General features: G+C 28.3%; 1 protein-coding gene across 10 annotated transcripts in view; it reads left to right on the forward strand.

The window, feature by feature from the left end:
- LOC130666506 (synapse-associated protein of 47 kDa) overlaps positions 1–21,765 on the forward strand; it is a 49,891-nt gene that overhangs the window by 14,665 nt on the left and 13,461 nt on the right. For all 10 annotated transcript variants that reach the window (XR_008989688.1, XM_057467569.1, XM_057467570.1 and 7 more), the window contains exons 5-7: positions 15,099–15,236; positions 15,460–15,599; positions 21,354–21,499. Coding sequence is in view for 9 of the 10 variants with exons in the window: in XM_057467569.1 (XP_057323552.1) it covers positions 15,099–15,236; positions 15,460–15,599; positions 21,354–21,499 (424 nt within the window). In the remaining variant the exon portion in view is untranslated. The remainder of the gene's footprint in view (positions 1–15,098; positions 15,237–15,459; positions 15,600–21,353; positions 21,500–21,765) is intronic.

Raw genomic sequence — 21,765 nt, forward strand, 5'->3', positions numbered from 1 at the left:
TTTTTAATTCTGTGAAATAAATTTATTTATTTCTGGTTTCACTTAAAAATATCGTGTTAAAAATTTCTATTGTTTTTTTTTTGCTCTCATCCTTTGAAAAGTTAGTGTATGGTAATAGTATTTTACACACCTAGGGAGGAAATTAGGACATTTCAAGTCACGTGTATAATTGCCTACCTGAGCCAAAGGTGAGGGTCGCAAACACACAGATTGGGACGTCCTACCTTTTTCCGTAGTGTGTATACGATTTTTCACCAGACCTGCATCTAAAAGTTTAAATTTTTGACTCTTTTTGTAGAAAAAATATAAGAAAAGACTGACGTTCTTCCCTCAAAACAGGGCAGGAATGTAAACTTTCGACGCAGGTATGGTGAAAAATAAATATTTTCAATACATAGGATTGAAACGTGGATTTGCGGTATGTTTGTTTTGGCGACACAAGTCTTGAGTTATGACACATTCTCATTGATAATGTAACTCAACCTACGACGAGTGTTGACAATACAAGTATACCGGATTTTTCCTTTCAATCATACGCTTCGAACAATATTTTTTATTTCGACTGCGTTTAAAGTTCAATTGAGAGAACTTTAATTAATTAAGAAAAGTTAATAAATTATTATTTTACTAAAACATAGAAAATTTTACAAAGAAATGATATCAAGTATTTGTGCAATAACTAAAAAACAGATGATTTCCTGAAAATTGTACTTTAAAATATAAATTTTAATAAGACGCACAAGAATATTGCAACTTTTTGAATTTTTGATAGTTTGAACCGACTTTTAAAAATTCATATTTTGAAGTGAAATATTCAGATCATTTCATTTATTTTATACTGGATTTGGGACACCCTCTATGTTGAAAACATTTGCCGTAGTAAGAAAAAAAAATTTGAAAAAAAGTAACAGTCGATTCTTTTAATATTTTGAAAGTTGTTTGAATTGTAAGGCGATTTCTTAAACTTTAGCTGAGCTCAAACTTCATGAATTTTTTTTTTTCTTTTCTATCCACTAACTCTTTGAAGAGTGAGAGCGCAAAAAAATCAAAATCTTTTTTAAGCCACTCTTGTAGATATTCACCTTTAATAAAAACCGTGGATAATTATTATTTAATCTTTTTATTGTATACAATTTCATTCAAAAAAAATTATCTCAATGCTAAAATTTTGTTAGCTTATGTAATTATATTATTCGCATTACCTTAATAACTTATACTCAGATTTTATATTTAAATTCTTGGCTATTATGTTCTCGAGCAATAGTTAAACGTCGAATCTAGATAAAGACCTTTTTTTTTTAATTTCTTAAATACACATAAAATAAATAAAATATGAAGGACTTGGAGGCTTTTGAATGATAAATGGATGAAATCCATGACAAATGAGAAAATCCCATAAGAGTTAGGGTGGGCTACCCTCAATTTATTTAACGATAGGCATTCTTTGATAGCGGGATTTAAATGTTGTTCATTGTATAGCTATAGTTATGACGTCACATGTACTAGATATATCTAGGTCGGGACATAGACGCCGTCGACCCACATTTTGCTTTTGGCCTTCTCACCCTCATCCTCATCTTCTCCCACTGCAATCGACTTTTACACCCTCTCATACTTTCGATGCCTGTTCAGTCGTTGCTTTTACCTAAACTTATGCGCTGAAGCGGCAATTTAAATCCACAACCATCAGCTTATTGAAATCCATTTTTTTTCTTCTTTTACTTTACTTATTCTCTTGTAATACACACTTTCTATGCAATCGATCTGTCTTGATGACGCCCCAATGTCAGGATTCAACGCGCATGACATTTCTATATTAATATTCGCACAGTCTGCATTACAAATTTCTGTTTCTGAGATAGATTTTTAAAAAATATATAAATATATATAAACTCATACATATTTAATAAAGCTCATAATCTTTTGCGATATACATATATATTTTGTTGTACAAATTTTACTGATTAAATGCGTATAACATTTGAATCTATAAAACTTATTTATTTAAATATTTGATTTAAAATTAAATTAAAATTATTTTCAATTTTTGATATTATTTAAAACTGTAAAATATTTTAAATAAATTATTCTACTAAACTTGTTATAAATATATAAAATAAAACGATTTTAAATTACTGCATTCAGTTCAACTCAAGCATCAATAATTTTTTTTGTAATCGCTCCGTAAATTCAATTAAATCCAAACTATTCTAGATTTTTATTTTTATTTAAATAAAAAAATAACCTTTACAGAATTTCTTTTCATCTAAATCGCTTTAACATTATGTACATTTATCATCTGCTTTTAATCTTTACTAATATACTGATGAAAAGATTTGCTTGTATTAAATAAAAATTCGTTCATTTGTCATAAATTATTTATTTACAGTAATTATTATGTAAATATTTATTTAAAATTGAGAAACAGTTAATAAAAATTTTTTTAATGAAATTAATTAATTTAATGAAATTTATCAATTTCGTAAGAATAAATAAATTATTTTCTATAAAATAAATTGATGAGCCTCTATGATAATTGAGGTCAACAGTAAATATTCTTTAAAAATAAAAAAATATCCTTGTTGTCATTTATTAAATAAAAGACCATTTTAAATCATTAATTATTCTTCTGTCATTCATCAAATGCAAATCATATTATTATTTTAATAATATATATGTAGATGTACATATATTGTAATTTTATGTATAATAAAGCTGTGGCGCTTATGTAGTCGTTCATTTTATAAATATGAAAGGAAAATTTATTGAGACAAATATTGTATTTAAACAACAAAATACTTTTTTAAAAGTAATCTACAGAATGAATTCCAAATAAATATATTTATTAAGACTTATTAAATCTTTTATCAGTTTAGATAATATCCGTTATCATTTTTTTTTTTATTGAGCTTGTACAAAATTTGCTTATTATATAAAAATCTACCTTAAATACTTAACATATGATACATACACATATTATACATTCATTACGTTTAATCCCATGACTTGATAACATTTTAAAGCTTCTTTTGGAAGAAAGTGTTCGAACGGTGAGTTCTTTTTTTCATATCCATTTATTATTTATTTATTTAAATTTTTTATCATTTATTTTCATAATTAATTCACTCAAAGTTTCATATACAAGGTATTAAAATTAAATACCAATAATAACTATAAACTGGAACACCGAGAAAAAAAAGACTGTTAAGAAGTATATAATCTCTTCACTCAAAAATTATTTTAATTAATTGTAAATATTTTACTTTAAAAAAAATTAATTTTTAGTGAGAAGAAAGCTTATACTTATCTTCACAATTACTAATTTTCACATAAATAAATAAATAAATAAATAAAGAAAGAATTATTTTTTATAACAATATCATAATTTTTAGTGTCAAGAAACTTTTTTGAAAAATAATGATAATTTATTGAGACAATACACGGTGAAAAATCAGGGGTAAATTTGGAGTGAATACGGATTTCATTTAAATCCAAATTCACTTTGTCACTCGGAGTTTCGGAGTTTAAAAAAATCACTCTGCATACGAAGAAGTTCTTTTTCAGCAGAGTGATTTTGGAGTGATGTGAATTTTCTTTCAATCCGCATCTACACCGATTGGGAGTTTTAATGTTGAAATAAATTTCGCTTTGGAGTGAATTTCATTCCGTGAGATGAAATAAATAAAAAAAACATCCGCTCCGGATTTAATTTGCGTTCACGCCACAGATTTTCATATGGTATATATTTTCTAAATGATCATCAATCAATTAAATTATTTAATCGAAAATATTTATCTTGTTAAAAGTATTTTTCATTCAGTGTAAATACCGAAAAAACTATCAAACATAGTTAATCATAACCATTACTTAAACGTATTATTTTTCATTTTTTATCAGTAGTATAATTCACTTTACTCGAACACAATTTTTATGATGATATAAACTACTGTAGGATCGATTTTTAAATTTTAATTTATGTATATGCATGTATTTTGTCAGCTCCTTGCATTACGTATACTTTTTTTTATTATTCATAATATTATACTACATTGCCTTACAAGAGGTAATATTTATGAGGGAAAAAAGTATGGCTATATTTATCTTCATTGAAAAATATTAAAAATTATGAGGGTTCATGTAAAAATAATAACTTAAAAAAAAAAATTATTTTTAAATTTTGTGAAAATGATCCGTATTTATTTTTTTAAAAGCAAATATTAAAAATTGTCATTGAAGGTAAAAAAAAATTTTAACCACTAGACAGTTTATAACTAAAATGACAATTAAAGTTAAAATTTATTTTACCTGTGAAAGTATGATTTGTCAAGATAAATCTGTAAGGAAAAAGCGTATATTAAATTGAAAAAATATAACAAATAAGCTTAAGGGTCTTTCGGAAATAGAAAAAAAAATTCTCTATTGCTCCACTTTTTGTGAAGGTACAGCTGATATTACGTCAGAAGCGCGAACCTTCTCTCTTTAGTCTTCCTATACTACTCTCTCGCTGCACTTACCGGATCAATAAACTCACATCCGCAGAGTATAAGTCATGTTCTTCTACTACCACGTGCTACTACTGTACTCTACCTGACTTAACTTTTTTTTAAGAAGATTATTCGAGGCCAAGTACGAGTATCAATACATTGCTCCATATATGGTTTTTTTTTTTTTTTTTTTTTTTTTATTGCATAAATAATAAATAACGTTACACCTTACGGAGCAAGAGAATTTTTTTCTTGGGCCAAGAAATTTTTTCTGTGTGTGGTTGTGAACGCTCTATAACTTTCTAACTAATCAATTGATTTGAATGGTTAAGGCGGCAATCGAAGGAGCTTGTTGGCCATCAACTTTCTTGAATATTTCAGATCATCAGATCAAGTAGACTCGAAAATATTTGCGAATTATAAAAAAAAATTTTTTTTTAGTTTTTTTTTTTTTTTTGATTTCTCAGAAACGGCTTGAACGATCAACTTCACAATCTAATCAGCTCTAGAACTTAATAAAACGCGTAATTTTGAGCATCCCAGATGCATCTGGAAATTTTTAGGATAGTCTAAATTATCCTAGACTCATTGGAATTAATTTCAAGTAATTTCAGTCTACACGGAAAAAAATAATCGGTAGGCGATCGGTAGCCGCTACCGATTAATTTTCGGTTGCTGATACGGATTTCAATCGGTAACGGCTACCGAAATAATCGGTAGCTGTTACCGATTAATTTTCGGTAGCCGTTACCGATTATTTCGGTAGCTATCACCGATTTTTTTGGTATCAGTTACGTACACAGGGGAATATACATGTGCACTCGCACACGCGCACACACGGACACACATCGCGTTCCTAATGCCAAAAAGGCATATAATTTTTTTTTTTTGCTCAATCGCTTAGAAATGATTTGAAATGAATATTTTGATAATAAAAACAATTAAAACCAAAAAGGCCTATAAATATACATAAGCCTTTTTGCTTTTAGGGACAATGGTAATTAATGCCAAAAAGGCATATAAAAAAAAAGTATATTACCATGAAGTTGAACCCGTGAATTCAAATTTAAATATACTAAGGGAAAAAATTAAAGTCAAAAAAAATTTCGAAATTTTTCAGTGAGTTTTGAGTAGCTGGATTTATGTGGATAATGGTCTTGTCGTGAATTTAAAAAAAAAAAAAAACATTTTGAAGCTCGACGACTGATTTTCAGATTTTTCGGTGAAAACTTTTTAGGAGCCACTTATCGCTTCAGAGTGACGAAATTGATCAAAAAACAAAAATTAAAGTATTAATGCCAAAATGGCCTATAACAGCAAGCACATGCCTTTTTGGCATTAATTTGATTTTTCATTATTTAGTTAGTGCTCAAAAGGCGCATAAATAAATAATCATTAAAATATTAAATTCATTCATTTTTTGTTAATAAATATTTAATTGAACCAATTCGTTGATTTTATTGATTTTTTATTTATACGCCTTTTTGGCATTAGCTAAAAAATTAAAAATAAAATTAATGCCAAAAAGGCATATGCTTGCTGTTATAGGCCATTCTGGCATTAATATTTTAATTTTTGTTTTTCGATCAATTTCTTCACTATGAAGCGATAGGTGAATTAAAAAAAAATTATATGCCTTTTTGGTATTAGGGATGCGACATGCACACACACAGACACACGCACACGCACACTCCTACACACATCCCGTGTAACATCCCTTAGAAATAGTTTTTTGATGTCCACTAAAATTCGTCAGTAGAACCGAAATAATCGGTTGCAGTTACCGATTTCGATCAGTAACTGCTACCGAAATAATCGATACCAGCTACCGACTGTTTCGGTAGCCGTTACCAATTGAAATCGGTAGTGGCTACCGACTGCCAATCGGTAGCTGCTACCGATTATTTTTAACTTCCCGCTAAGAAAATCGACGATTTTCGGAAAATTCGGGAAGTTGTTGTTTTCACCCCGATTTACGAAAATCGAAATTTTATCAGATGTCGACGTTTTGATGTCCTAGGAAGCTATTCTGACTATTTTCAGAATGATGTCCGAGTGTGTGTGTGTGATCGGTCTATAATTCTGAAAATTTCAGATCATTTGATCAAATAGACTCGAAAATATTGGTGAATTACGAAAAAAAAATATTTTTTTTTTTTAGTGTTTTATTGATTTCTCAGAAACGACTTATACGATCAACTTTAAAATCTAATCAGCTCTATAACTCAATAAAACGCGTCGATTGCCGCCTTAGCCATCTCAATCGGATAATTCGTTCGAGAGTTATCGCGGGAGAAAGAAATGGTAAAAAACGGTTTTTTGCGAATATCTTTGAAACAACTGAACTAAAAAATTCCAAAAATATAAATTAAGTTTATAAATTATTCGAAAATTAATTCTAATTGATCTAGAACGTTCTGGATTGTTCTAAAAACTTCGAGACACATCGGGAATGCTCCAATTTAGACTAATTAGATTGAAATCACTGGAAATTAATTCTAATGAGTTAGAATAATCTAGATTGTCCTAAAAATTTCGAGATGCATCTGGAATGTTCAAAATTGAACTCAGTGAATTAAATCACTTGAAATTAATTCTAATTAGTCAAGTATGTTTTCTTGTTCTAAAAATTTATAGACACATTTGGAATGCTCCAAACTGAACTTAGTTGAGTTGAATCACTTGAAATAAATTCTAATGAGTCTAGAATGTTCTAGATTGTTGCGAATATTTGGAGAATCATTCGGAAAGCTCCAGATTATAGGTAGTTCATTCAAATCTCATAAAAACGATTCTAATTAGTCTAGAATGTTTTGCAAGGTTCAGGAAATCAGATAACATTCTAGAAAATTCGAGTAAGGGAGCCTGGAGCACGAAGGCCCCCTTAAGCCGGTTTTTTCTTTTTGTGGCTTTTGACTATCAAAATCGTTTATTTTCCGTCTATTTCGGAAGAATCAGTCTAAATTTTGCAAAAAATCGACAAAAATTTTTTTTCCTGGGGCGCGAAGGCCCTCTCCCCCAAAAATGATAAAAAAAATTTTTTTTTTTATTTTCCGTCAATTTAATTTTTTCGTTACAATTTTTTTTTGAGTGGTTAATTTTACCCCACATATCACATATTGCCCTGAAATATAATAAAAGCATTATAGAGGTCATAACTCGACGGTATATAAAAAAAAAATTTTTACCTAATTTTTGAGGGGGGCCTTCGTGCTCCAGGCTCCCCTATATATGTATAAACATTAAATTACTTAATAATAATTTTATCGGTGTAGGATGCTCTGGATTGTTTTAAAAATTTGAAAAATTTTATAAAAATTAAAAAATATGTTTTAAAGTCGTAAATCACACGAAAATAATCGGAACAACCTCGTCGAAAAATATTTGAGAACGATCGGAATTGATTTGTAGTGATGTTCGACATTCGAATATTTCAGAACTTATCAGGTCATTTTCGAAATTTCAGAACAGTTCAAAAAATTTAACACAATTAAATGCACCACCAACAAATAACCCAGCAAAGCGGGTGTTCGCAGCTAGTATATGTATATCAGAAAACAATAACCACGAAAACATCGATTTCACTAATGGATGATGGCACGTAATAAATAGGAATTTCCGCAAATAAAATGTACCTTTCCATCTATTATTTTACATGTAATAATTCAGATTATTTCTTTATTAATCAATTGAGCTATACATCAGTATTTTATTATTTTTTATCAAATTTCTCATGTCTATAAAATATATCTACAGTATTTCGTTGTATAAATACAAATGTTAATAAGCTAATTAATTTATCACAAAGTTAATCTATAAACTGAAAACAGAACATATATTCTTTCCGTTTTAATATTCCTATTGATACATATATTTTAGTGATTTAATGAATTCAAAAAAACGTGACATGTATGTTTTATAACATAGATCACATAATACCGTTCTGTATTCTCTTCACGTATTGTTCGATATAGATATAAGGACAATGCCAGCTTTTACTATTAAATATTAAAAAAAAACAATAATTTTCAAATGTTATAGTTATTTTAAACAATATACAAGAAAGTATATAGATTCGGTAGTAACGATTTTATTATTGCCGCCTGTTATTTCCTGTCCATATTCATACATATATATATATATATATATATATATATATATATATATATATATATATATATATATATATATATATATATATATATATATATATATATATATACTCTTGCGTTTAATTGAACAATGAAATAATCCTGCAGAAAAACCTATTGTAGTGATTTCATTGATTTAAAAATTCAACAGAATTAAATCAAATCAGTTTTTATTTAGAAATATAATAGTATGTTATATAGGGCATTCCACGCCAAATCGACCACTTTAGAACTCGACCCCCTTCGATTTGGCTGAAAATTTTTTCTATACGGAAAAAAGAAAACTAGAATAGTTACAGAATAAAATGTAAAAACAAGCCCGTCGTATTAAAATTTACAAAAGTTAAAATGTATAATGTAATTTTTAAATTTTATCCTGTAAAAAATTAGTTGCAACTTAAGCAGTAATATTTAAAGTTTGAAAATGTAAATCGATCACAACAAAATGTAAAATAATTATTATCTTTTGCTCACAGAAAGTTCTTTTCTTTAAAAAATCATTTATTCCTCTTTAAAACTGTAAAAATTACAGTTTAGCCGTTGTGTAAAAATTAAGGGGGACAACCACTGTGAAATTTCAAAAAAAAAAAATTTTTTTTTTTTTTATTAAATCAAAGTGTATATGTTCAAAAATATGTATTTAAAGTTTTATATGAAAATTCCGAATATTTTTCAAGTTATAGTCATTTTTGTGACAGCGCGTCAACTGACCGCTGCATCGACTAAAAACTTTAAACGCGTTTTTCTCGAAACTACTTTTTTTGAACTGGTGGTATCTGTAATTTGCATAAATATCAACCGATTCGCAACTTTTTTTGCCGTATTCGTCTATTCAGTAGCTATAGTTGTATATAGGGGATTTTGAAAATTTTGATTTTTAAGATTTTTTAGGGCTGTTTGAATCCAAAAAAATGAGAAAAAATAACGAAAAAATTTTTAATATGTCGCCATGTTTTTTCAAATTCAAATTTTCAAAATCCCCTATGTGCAACGATAACCACATGCATACAGATTACAACGCCGTTTGGTTTTTTTGTTTCTGATAATCCGTTTTTGAGTTAGAGATGACACCGTGGTGGGGGAAATTTTTTTGTTGCTCCACAAAAATGCTTATAACTTTGTAACAACATGATATTTTTTAATGAAAATTTAGGAGAATTATCTTCAATATATACTTTAGTAAACAAAAAAAACCCGATCCCCAAATTCCTTTATTATTCCAGTCAAAAAAATTCCTGAAAATCACCTATTTTTTCGATCCTCACAGTGGCTATCGCCCTTAAAGTATCAAATAAGAAAATTTGTTGAGTGGTTCGAGAAAATTTACAGTGCGAGCATTCAATTATGAACCTTAATGTAGAAAGTGAAACTATTACTGAAATTTTATTATTATTAAGTATTATTGAAATTTTAGACAGTATCACGGCAATTAGCTGGATGTACAAAAATACTAATTCTATTCAATTGTCAGTAAATATTTTCAAAATAGTATATGTGAGTGCACGTTGCGCTAAGCCAAGACCCATGCTCCAATATTAGCGATTATACACAGAAAAAACAGTTAGCGTGAATCAAGAAAAATATTCTTGATTCAAGAATTTTTTTTTTGATCGATTCGGAAAATAAAAATTTACTTGCACCAAGTAAACATTTATCTTCAAATTTTTATCTTGAATCAAAATTTTTTTTCTCACGTCAACATATTTTTACGCTTAAATCAAAAAATTTTCACTTGTTTCAAGAATTAATATTTCTTAAAGTAAGAGATATTATTTTTGGAGCAAGATAAATTATTTTTTGGTAGCAATACTGCATTTTTTTGGTTAAAGAAAATAAAATTTCTCGGAACAAGTACTTTTCTTTTCATGGAAGTATTGCACGTCTCATGATGCGAAGGGGCTTAATATGACGGGCTTGTTTTTACATTTTATTCAGTAACTATTCTAGTTTTCTTTTTTCCGTGTATAATTACGAAATTTTACTCTTTCAGTGAGTAAAAATCAATCAGATGAATTTTTACTCACAATTACGAATAATAATTACCCCTAGCGGCTGTCTAAATAAATTATCTCTAATTTAATTTTTATTCGTACACGGAAAAAAAAGCAATGCTGCTGCATTAGCAACGTTACTGTAGTATGATCTTGTGGCTGTAACAGGAATAACCTGTTGCTGCAACAGGATATTTCTGTTACAGCTACAAGATCAGTCCTGTTGCAGTCACAGGTCTATTTCTGTTGCAATCACATGTCCATTCCTGTTGCAGCCACAGGAATAATCTCAGATTCATAATAAGAGTAATAATGTGTATTAATGGAGTTGAGAATCAACGACGGTAATATATATTTTTTTCTGCACACACACACACATACACACAAGTGCGTACTCTCAAACGGACGTACGCACACATACATGCACACACACAAACATTCGTGTACACTCGCACACACATGTGTGCATACACGCGCATATATATGTATATATTTATATATATATATATATATATATATATATATGTATATATATATATATATATATATATATATATATAATAAAAAAATATTTTTATCGGGGTTGGTCTCCAACTCCGTTAATTCACTTATATTATATATTTGTCGCGATTTCAAGACTATTCCTATGATTGCAACAGGACTGGCCCTGTGGCAGCCACAGGGTAGATTTATCAAAAAAAATGGTAAGAGACCTATTTTGAAGAGCGTTCAATTTCCTACAAAAATGTGTATAAGTCTATTCGCTCTATTAATCTGTTATAACGAGTTCGAAAAACTCATAGTTTGAATCAAAGTTTTCCCGTGTTATTTAAATGGGAAATAGACTTTTTCAATGAACTAGGTCTGTAATCGAGATAGAATTTTTTTTTCTTGAGCGAAAATTTTTCTTTTGTAGTAATTTTTGGTTTTTTCCACAAGCTCTTAAAAAAAAAAAAATTTTGCTCTGAAATGACGCACCCTTATATATATATATATTCGTTCAGTCGATATCTATCGATCAAATAACGTAAAGCATATACTGAACTCAATCACTTCTATGTACTTTGACATTATATTATATTATACATATGTAAATATATATATATAACATGACTAGAATACATAATTCTGATACTTGTGTCAAAATATCCCAAGAGAAGCGTTGCGTCAAGGGTTGAAAAAATCAATGTCCGTTATCAGAATATTCTGAATGACATTACGTAGATATCAGTGTATATATATATATTTATAGATATGCCTATAAAAATTTTATGTAGTAGACGATAGATCAGGAATTAAATACCAGGTAAACTCTATTACTACATCATTACACTGACATTGTACGATAAAAAACTAATAGGCTCAAATTGTTTACCATAAAACGGTATTTGAAAGTTAATCCATTTAATTGAACCATTTATTCAAATATTTTCATTTTATTTTACTCATCTGTTGTTAATATTTAATATTTAAAGTTTCCTAAATTTTTTTCTTCCTGTATAAATATATAATATAATACAGCAGTATTTTTGAATTGAAATAATTTCAATATAGTAAATATAAATTCTGAAGATGCCCATCAGCTAGGTCAGCCAATTGATGCACTTTTTTGTCCATATCGTACACGGAAAGAAAAAAATGGGAATTTTCCCAATTTTACTTGGGGAAAATGCCTTTGTTGGCATTGTAAATTTTACCATGTCAACATGTGAATTGTAACAATGTCACATGGTAAATTTTGCTTTGTTACATTGGAATTATTCCTATATTGACAAGGTAAATTTTCCTATGTCAACATTGGAAAAATAACTATGTAATATAGGAACAATTCCAATGTAACATGGGAATTTTTACCATGTTTAGATGGGAAAAATTCCCATATCAACATTGAAAAAATTCCTATATTAACATTGTTGGAATTCCTCTAATGCCATGGGAAATTCTCCAATGTCAACATGGGAAAATTTCCCATGTTAAGATGGGAAAAATTCCCATGTTAACAAAGTAGAAATTCCCATGTATATAAAAGAGAAATATTTGTAAACTGATGTTTTTTTAACGTAATTTATGAAGTAAATCAAAATAATTCAATTGAATTGATGATTATATACTGTCGGAAACACGATGTAGGGGAGCCTGGGGCACAAAGGTCCCCCTGGGGTACGAAGGTCCCCCTCAAAAATTAGGTAAAAATTTTTTTTTTCGTTTTCCGTCAAGTTATGACCGCTACAATGTTTTTATTATATTTCAGGTCAATATGTAATATGTGGGGCAAAATGGACCACTCGAAAAAAAAAATTGTGACGAAAAAATTTTTTTTTTTCCGTCAAGTTAATTTTTTCGTTACAATTTTTTTTTTTTAGTGGTCTATTTTACCCCACATATCACATATTGGCCTAAAATATGATGAAATCATTATAGAGGTCATAACTTGACGGAAAATTAAAAAAAAAATTATTTCTTATAATTTTTTTTGGGGGGGGGGGGACCTTCGTGCCTCAGAAAAAAAAAATTTCTTTTCGATTTTTTACAAAATTTTAATTGATTCTTCCGAAATAGACGAAAAATACATGAATTTGATGGTTAAAAGCCACAAAAAGAAAAAACCGGCTTAAGGAGGCCTTCGTGCCTCAGGCTCCCCTAATTGATTTTTACGTACTCGTTTATATTAATCGAATTTATAAAAACATTTGTTCATTCGTAGGTGCTACAAAAAAATTTTATTTAAATTACACAAAATTTTTTCGGAAACTTTGAAATTCTATTTTCGTAAATCTAAAAACCTTCACACATCCCTATTTTATCGCTTTAAAGCCTAAATGATACAAATGACCAAAATATTTGGTATTTTAGTGATTTTAGCTTCTTGTAGATTTTTTCCATGCAACATAGCAATTTTTCCTATGTTGACATGGAAATCTTTCCCATGCCAACATGGATATTTATACTATGTTTCCATGGGAATATTTACTATGTTAACAACGGAATTTTTTCCTTGTCAACATGGGGAAAATTCCCATGTCAATATAGAAGAAGTTACTCCGTAAACATGGTAAAAATACCCATGTCAATTAAGGAATTTTAGCAATGTTAACAGAGGAATTTTTCCATGTCTACATGGAAATTTTTCCAATAGCAACATGGAAGATATTCCTATAATATATTGGTAAAATTCCTATAAAATATGGTTATATTCCCATTTTTCCCTAGTAAAATTTCCCATGTTGATAAAGTAAAATTTGCCATGTCAACAAGGGAATTTCTCCTAAGTAAAATTGGAAAAATTCCCATGTTTTTCTTTCCGTGTATAAGTAGAAAAATAGATTAAATAAAATGCATTTTCGATGAGAGAAAGGTTTTATTTTTTCAGATAATATTGGTAGGATTTTAAAACTGAAAAAGACAATTATCATAAAAAGAAAAAAAAAATGATACATACTCGTAAAATTTTGAGATGAAAATAATTAAATTTCCATGCAACACAAAATGGATATCACTTTTACATTATCTTTATTCTTTTATTGATTTTTTTTTATCAAAAAAAAAAAAAAAATACTTTTTTCGCTATCATTTTTTACGCTGAATTTGCATACAAAACTACTCAAAGTAACATTAATTAGTATTTTTAATTCACATTGTTAACTAGTGCTCTATCACATACATTCTGGCTGAAAATTAAAATAGTCAATTTTTAAATTATACTTATTTTAATGTTCCACACGGCAATTGTAAGTGTAGAGTATAATAGAATAGAAGAAAATAACAATTTTATGTGTTAGTTGGGTACTTTGGCGCACAAGAACATTCCACAACTATAAATCGATATTGAACGAACGAGTCGGCCCAAATAAATGTTTTTTCCTGTTTTATCCGCAGTAGACCAACTTAATCAGACGGTTTCATTAATCGTTTCTTTTTTATTTTTTTATTTCTACAGTACTTATAAACATTTAAAAAATTAAAAGAGTATAGAAATATTGTTGTGTGAGTGAAATAGTCGAAAAAAGATAAGTGTCAGTAAAGCAACCTTAGCGCTTTCGCGCTTGAGGTATGCGATAATTTAAAAAAAAAAACCAAATATATATTTGTTTTTTTGAATTTTTTTTTTAAGGTGACTACTTAACAATTAGACTTTTTAATTTTTGTGTTAAAGGAATAACAGCTTTATTTATCTGCTTAATTGACAAATTATGTTTTAGAATCTAAACTGCACAATATTTAAAAATAAAAATTGTACAGAAAAATATATTTAAAAGTAAATGTTTAGTTTTATCCTATTCTAAAAAAATATATCCGAGTGATTTATAGAAATAAAACTAAAACGTAAATTTATAAGTTGAATTTAAACTAATTGATAAATTGTCAGTTCACTTGTATTCAAATTATATTTTATCATAAAACTATGCATATTACACCGATTTTACAATTAATAAAAAATTTGACATCATTTTTTTTTAATTTCTATTTTTCAGAGAATGATTGCAGAACTGAATAAAGAGCAAGATGCTTTTATTGCTGGTAAAAATAACGAAAAAGGTGAGGCTGTAGCTCCATGGGTTGGAGCACCAAACGAAGATGTGTTGCGTGAAGAATGTTTAGCTCTTTCATCTGTAAGTAATATTTTGTGCTAAGAAAAGTTCATTTTTCTTATTATATTTATAAATTCTTTTGTCTCTGAACAAACTTAAACGAGAGTTGAATTTTACACAACAAAGCTCCGCAATTATTATTTTCAAAAAAATTAATAAATAAATTTTTAAAATATATAATAAAACAACTAGCAATTTTTCATTTTAAATCATTTATTTTACTATAATTATCATTTTTTAATAGGATCGCCGTAACTTTGTAAGAGCTCCACCACCAGGTGTTGAATTTGATTGGGACTTTGAAGCTGTACAACCTATGGCTCAAGCAACACTTGCTCTTGATCCTAATTTAGAAAGCATGAGGTTCGAATTGGTACCTAAAGTGTAAGTATTCATTGACTTTTCATTAAATAAATAAGTAAGTACTATAATGAAAATTTTGTAGAAAGAACTCTTGACTTTCAACTCTCAGCATTTATCTATCAGAAGAAACATGATATGACTTAGCAACAAAATATTATTTAAAGAAAAAAATAATAATATTAAGTGCAATATTCTTTTTGCTTTATAAAGTTACTAGTGAAAAAAATTTTAATAATCTTAAAAAGTCTTAGTTAGTATTTAATTACCCGGGACAAAATACTCACATATGATCATACATAAACCTATCTAATCAGTAATCAGATATTAAAAATGAACGGATTTAATTATACATGATCATATCTGAGTTTTTTTTTTTTTTTTTTTTTTTCAAATCAGCTAAACTTTTGTAGTCATGTATGATCAGATGTGATTATGCAGATCTTATATAATTACACACGGATTTAAATCTTGATACTTAATTATGCATGACATTGTCAATTATCATATAATGTGATATAACATTCACTTTTAAGACTCATACATGCTATAAAACAAGAGTATAAATAGTTATGTTTGATATCACGTATGATCATACATGATAGTATATGTAATCATCTATTTGATCATATTATAACAGACAATATTGGATGTTAATTACTGTTCATTACTATTGATCGGGGTAAAATAAATAAGTCTATACTTAAATCAATCTATACACTAAGAAAAATATTTCGCCGTTGCAAGTAAAAATTACTTAGTAAACTTTTGAGCTCTTTAAGCTCAAAAAACAGATGGACTAAAAATATATACGTTTTGCTGAAAAAAACTAATTTTTGTCAGACGATATTTTCTGATCAAATCAACCGATTTGAACGTGTTTTGCGGCAATCAAAAGAGCTTGTTGAGATTTAGATTTGATCAAACTTAAAAATAAATCAGAGGAGCAATAAGTTATGCGACAAAAATTTGAAAAAAAATTGTTTATTGATTTTTTATTTTTCGTATAACTTGTAAACTACTTAACCGATTGACTCTAAAATCTATTCGGCTCTAAGTTTGGTGAGCTCTTTTGATTGTCACAAAGAACGTTCGAACATACACATGCGGACGTGCATCCGAAAATAGTCAGAATATAGTTTCGTAGTATCTCAAAGCGTCGAGATATAATGAAAACTCGATTTTCGAAAATCGGACCGAAACCAATAACTTCCCTTTTTTTGAAAATTTTTAATTTTCATAGCGGGAAGTAAAAAAAATTGATACTTTACCCGATTAAAATAAAAAAATATATCTAAAATACAATGTTTATAAAAAATAATTAAATGAAATTAATATACCGTACTACAAAAAAATCCGAATAATTATAAATTTCTACATGGAAAGATGATCTAAAAATATAAATATCTATTTAAACATACTCTTGTAAAATATTATAATTCTATGATTGTTATTATCCATTAAAAAAAAATCATTACAAAAAAAATTACTGTGAGATTTTATAAAATTTATACTAACATTTTATAGAATTATAAAATTTTACAGTATACGCAGTATAGAATATTTCGTCAATTTCCTATCTTAACATTTATTTGTGTTATTTTAAAAATACATGTGCATAACTTTTTTTACACATCGACTTTTGTAAAATAATATATAAACGAGTGTAAATCATTTGTTTACACGTAATTCGTGTTAATTTTAACGAAACATTTTTTATAGAGTTCGTATATATAGATACTTACAATTTAGATAAGCTTTCTATATAAAAATTTATAATTATTCAAATATTTTTTTAGTAGAGTGAATTAATTTTATTCATGTTTTTTTTTTTTTTTTTTTTTTTTTTTTTTTTGTAAACACTTCATTTTAGATATATTTTTTCCTTCATTTGTTATTGAAACAATAATTTTATTTTCTTTGTATAAAATCTCCTATAAATTAGTTTCAATATAGATATTTGTTTTACCCTAAGCAAAACTACCCAACAAGAATAAAAGTCCAATATTATGTATCTAAATATTTTTTCTTTATCCCTTAGTCGAAAGTACGCACTTCCCTCCCTAATTTTAAGGCCTAAAGTCTCATTTCCCTCTCCTAGTGGAGTTACACGCGCCCCACTTACATCGCCGGGAGCAAAAAATTTTTTCTCACCTCCGGGCGGAAAGCGTCAACTTTCGTCCCGCTGTGCAAAACGAAGTTGCCGCTTTCCGCCTCCGTCGAGGAGAAAAATAGTATACACTCCTCGGGAAGTAAATAAGAAAGCCTCAGATCACATGTTTGTTGACCTCGGCTTCGCCTCGGCCAACAATTACATGTGATCTGAGACATTTCTTACTTTACTTCCCTAGGTGTGTAAAATACTATTTCGTGCCTACGGAAACAGCCGGCTGCTGCCATCTACTGAACGTCTACCACTTTATCAATAAAATTTTTGACGATAACATCATAGATCGTTGCTTTATTTATATGTACGTCAGTGTTTTTGTGTCTCGTTGTTTGTGATATTTTAAGTAAACAGTGTACTTGCAATAATAAAATAACTGAAAAAGTATCATCTGATGACTCTATGGACGAGGATGAGGTGATAAAAGATTTTGATGCAGAGGCGAGGTTAATTATTGAAAGTTTATGTATTCATTTATATATTATTTATTGGCAGGAAAAAAAATCTTGTTCATAGGCATAAATTTATTTCTTTCGAAAAAAAATAATTATTTTTTATTTTTATTTTTTATAAGTATAATTATGTCTTTTTTTTTGTTTTGTTTTTGATGCCTGCCCCCGCCGACCAGACGCACTCGCTTCGCTCGTGCTTTCAAATGTCGCGGGGCAGGCATCAAAAACGCAACAAAAAAAAAAAAGGGAGACGGAAAAAAATTAAAGTTTTATGTATGTCCGAAAGAGGCGCGTCAATAGGGAGCAAATAAAAAAAACATGGCCGACCTGTCAGCTGAAGGCAAAACGTGGTTGTGTTGTTTATAGTATTCAAAAATGTAATTAATAAACGTACTTTCGACCAGGTATAAAGAAAAATCGTATACACCACACGGGAAGATAGTTAAAAGCCCTGCCCTGTGTGTCATGATGCCCTCGGCTTCGCCTCGGGCATCATATCACACAGGGCAGGAATTTCAACTTTCTTCCCTTGTAGTGTAATATACTATTTCCTCAGTACATAAAACGATTCAAATTTCCTTATTCCATCACTTATTTATTTTTTACCAAATAATTTCATCATTAAAAAATTAAATTTTTTAAGATAAAAAAAAAAAATTTACTCCGTAAACCACTTATAAATTGAAAAATATATATATATTAGGGTGGTCCTTATTTTGGACATTTTCGAATTTTTATGCTCCCAGAGGCTTATGTGGTTCGAAATAAATAAAAAAAAATATCCTCAAAGTTTCAGGTCTCTATCTCAATTTTAACCCGTGCCGCACAGCGATGTAAGTTTCCCATTTAAATAACACGGGGTTTTTGGCATTGAACGATTAAATTTTTATTCCGGCTAAAGTAATTGTTCGAAAAATTTGAAACTCTGTAGACTTTATCCTCATATAAGCAGCTACTCCTCAGAATTTTTACAGATTTTCAGCTACTATAATTTTGGGGGTACAGCATGATGAAAAAAAAGAAAAAAAGTTTGGAAAATCCAAAAGTGCACGACTCATAATGCTTATTTGATCGTAAACATTAAAATATTCCGAAAGGGTAATGTCGCATGCAAAATAAAAATAAATAAAATTTGAAGTACAAATGTTATTTATTTATATAAAAATGATAAAAAAAATAATTTTATTTAAAATAAAAAAAAAAAAATAATAAATTTCAAACGTAAAAAATTCCGAAATTTTTCGCCGTACGATCTGTGAAAAATTTTACTTTTTTTTTTCTATTTTTATTTTTCACTTGTTTATTTATTATTTTTATTCATTTATTTATTCGTCTAATCTCAATTTTTTATATTTTTATTTTCGAAATACCCGCGCTAAATGAATCGGTTAAAAGTATGGCGCAGGCACACTGGGTGATAGTATGAGAAAAAAAATACCACGCATGCGCACTTGTTAAGACGAATGTCCACACATATTTTTTAGGCTAAAATTAAAGAAAATGCGATTTAATTTTTTATTAATTACAATTACATAACGCAAAGTTAGATAGCCATTTTCGAAAGCAAATCCTTCTAGGGCAAAACGAGTCATTTAAAAAAAAAATGGAGTTAAATTATGGATTCTTTTTCGAGATATTGTGTTTTCAAGCTACAAAATATTTTTACTGCTTGACGGGAAAATATTTTAGTTTATTTTAATGATTTTCTCGTTTCTATTGCACTGAATTTGTTTTTGAAAATCGCAGAAATAATCTTTATTACATTGTCTGTAAATTGGTGCATCATGTGAGATGTTTCTGTTCACTAATAAGACGATAATAACAGAAATAGTTGTAGAAAGGAGGCGAATAAAAATTTTCGATCGTAAAGCACTCCCTAATGCTTCGCATTATGAGTCGTGCAAAATTATTTTTTTTATTTTTAGCTAATAGTTTTTTCAAATAACATATCAAATCAGTCTGCATCCTTATCAGAAGTTCTTACTTTTTTTCATTCTCGCACCTAAGTGGGTGAACGGTATATCTTTGTTGCACTAATACAGTAATCAGGAACTTTGCATTAGTTTGCAGTAAAGCGTTCCTTAAAAGGATTTTTTAAATTTATTACGATTACCTCACAAACGGTTTCAATTACGACAGAAAAAAAATTGTCATAAAGTTTGAGCTCTTAATTCCAACAGGACCACGTGCCGCAAATTTCGTTTCCGTGATTTTTTAAATTCATTATATTTATTTATAAAAGAGATCTATTTTATTAATAATTTATTATAGTTAGAAAATCGTAAATTTATTATAGTAAAGAAAATAATTATTTCGATATTATAATGCACAAAACTATCAACCTTTTGTTTATTATTTATTGCTTAAAACAAATAATAAACTTAAAGGTGACCAACTTATTTAAGCAAATATTGAAAGAAATTTAATTTATTGATAATATTTATCAACTGTTAAACTGAGACATAATATGATTAGTGGCATTGATATACCGATCTCAGATATCAATTGAATGCATTATGTATTTTTGAAAAAGACACATTGTCAAATAACATAAACAAAATATTTCTTGAAAAAATCACAAAAAAAATTTTGCGGTAACTCTTCCCGTTAGAATTAAGAGCTTAAACTTTAAGGGAATTTTTTCTGTTGTAATTGAAAAAAAATGCTCCTGATTACTGTATTAGTGCAACAAAGATATACCGTTCACCCACTTAGGTGCGAGAATGAAAAAAAGTAAGAACTTCTGATAAGGATGTAGACTGATTTGATATGTTATTTGAAAAAACTTTTAGCTGAAAATAAAAAAAATAATTTTTTTCTTTTTTTCATCATGCTGTACCCCCAAAATTATAGTAGCTGAAAATCTGTGAAAATTCTGAGGAGTAGCTGCTTATATGAGGATAAAGTCTACAGAGTTTCAAATTTTCCGAACAGTTACTTTAGCCGGAATAAAAACTTAATCGTTCAATGCCAAAAACCCCGTGTTATTTAAATGAGAAACTTACATCGCTGTGCGGCACGGGTTAAAATTGAGATAGAGACCTGAAACTTTGAGGATATTTTTTTTTATTTATTTCGAACCACATAAGCCTCTGGGAGCATAAAAATTCGAAAATGTCCAAAATAAGGACCACCCTAATATATATATATATATTACAGGATAAGTGAGGAGAACTTTTGGCGTAATTACTTTTACCGAGTCTCACTACTTCGTCAAAGTCACGAATTAAATGCGATGGCAAGTCAAGCAGAAAGCAATCCTAATCAAAGCCTGACATCCACTGGCAGCATCGATCAACCTCAAGGTAAATTGTTATAACCATTACATCACTACGTATATTAAATTACTACTATATGTATTTTGCATTTTTATGACTACTATGTTTTAAAAGTAGAAAAATAATTATTATGTGATAATGCTTTTTCTTTTTTTTTTTTTTAAATAACGCACTGTGTTTAAACTTATCAAGCCAAATTATTACATTTAACATTTCACATTGTACTATCACATAAAAGATTTAATTTTTATTATATATATATATATATATATATATATATATATATATATATA

The sequence above is a fragment of the Microplitis mediator genome, chromosome 4 (assembly GCF_029852145.1).
Source record: "Microplitis mediator isolate UGA2020A chromosome 4, iyMicMedi2.1, whole genome shotgun sequence".
Classification (NCBI taxonomy): domain Eukaryota; kingdom Metazoa; phylum Arthropoda; class Insecta; order Hymenoptera; family Braconidae; genus Microplitis; species Microplitis mediator.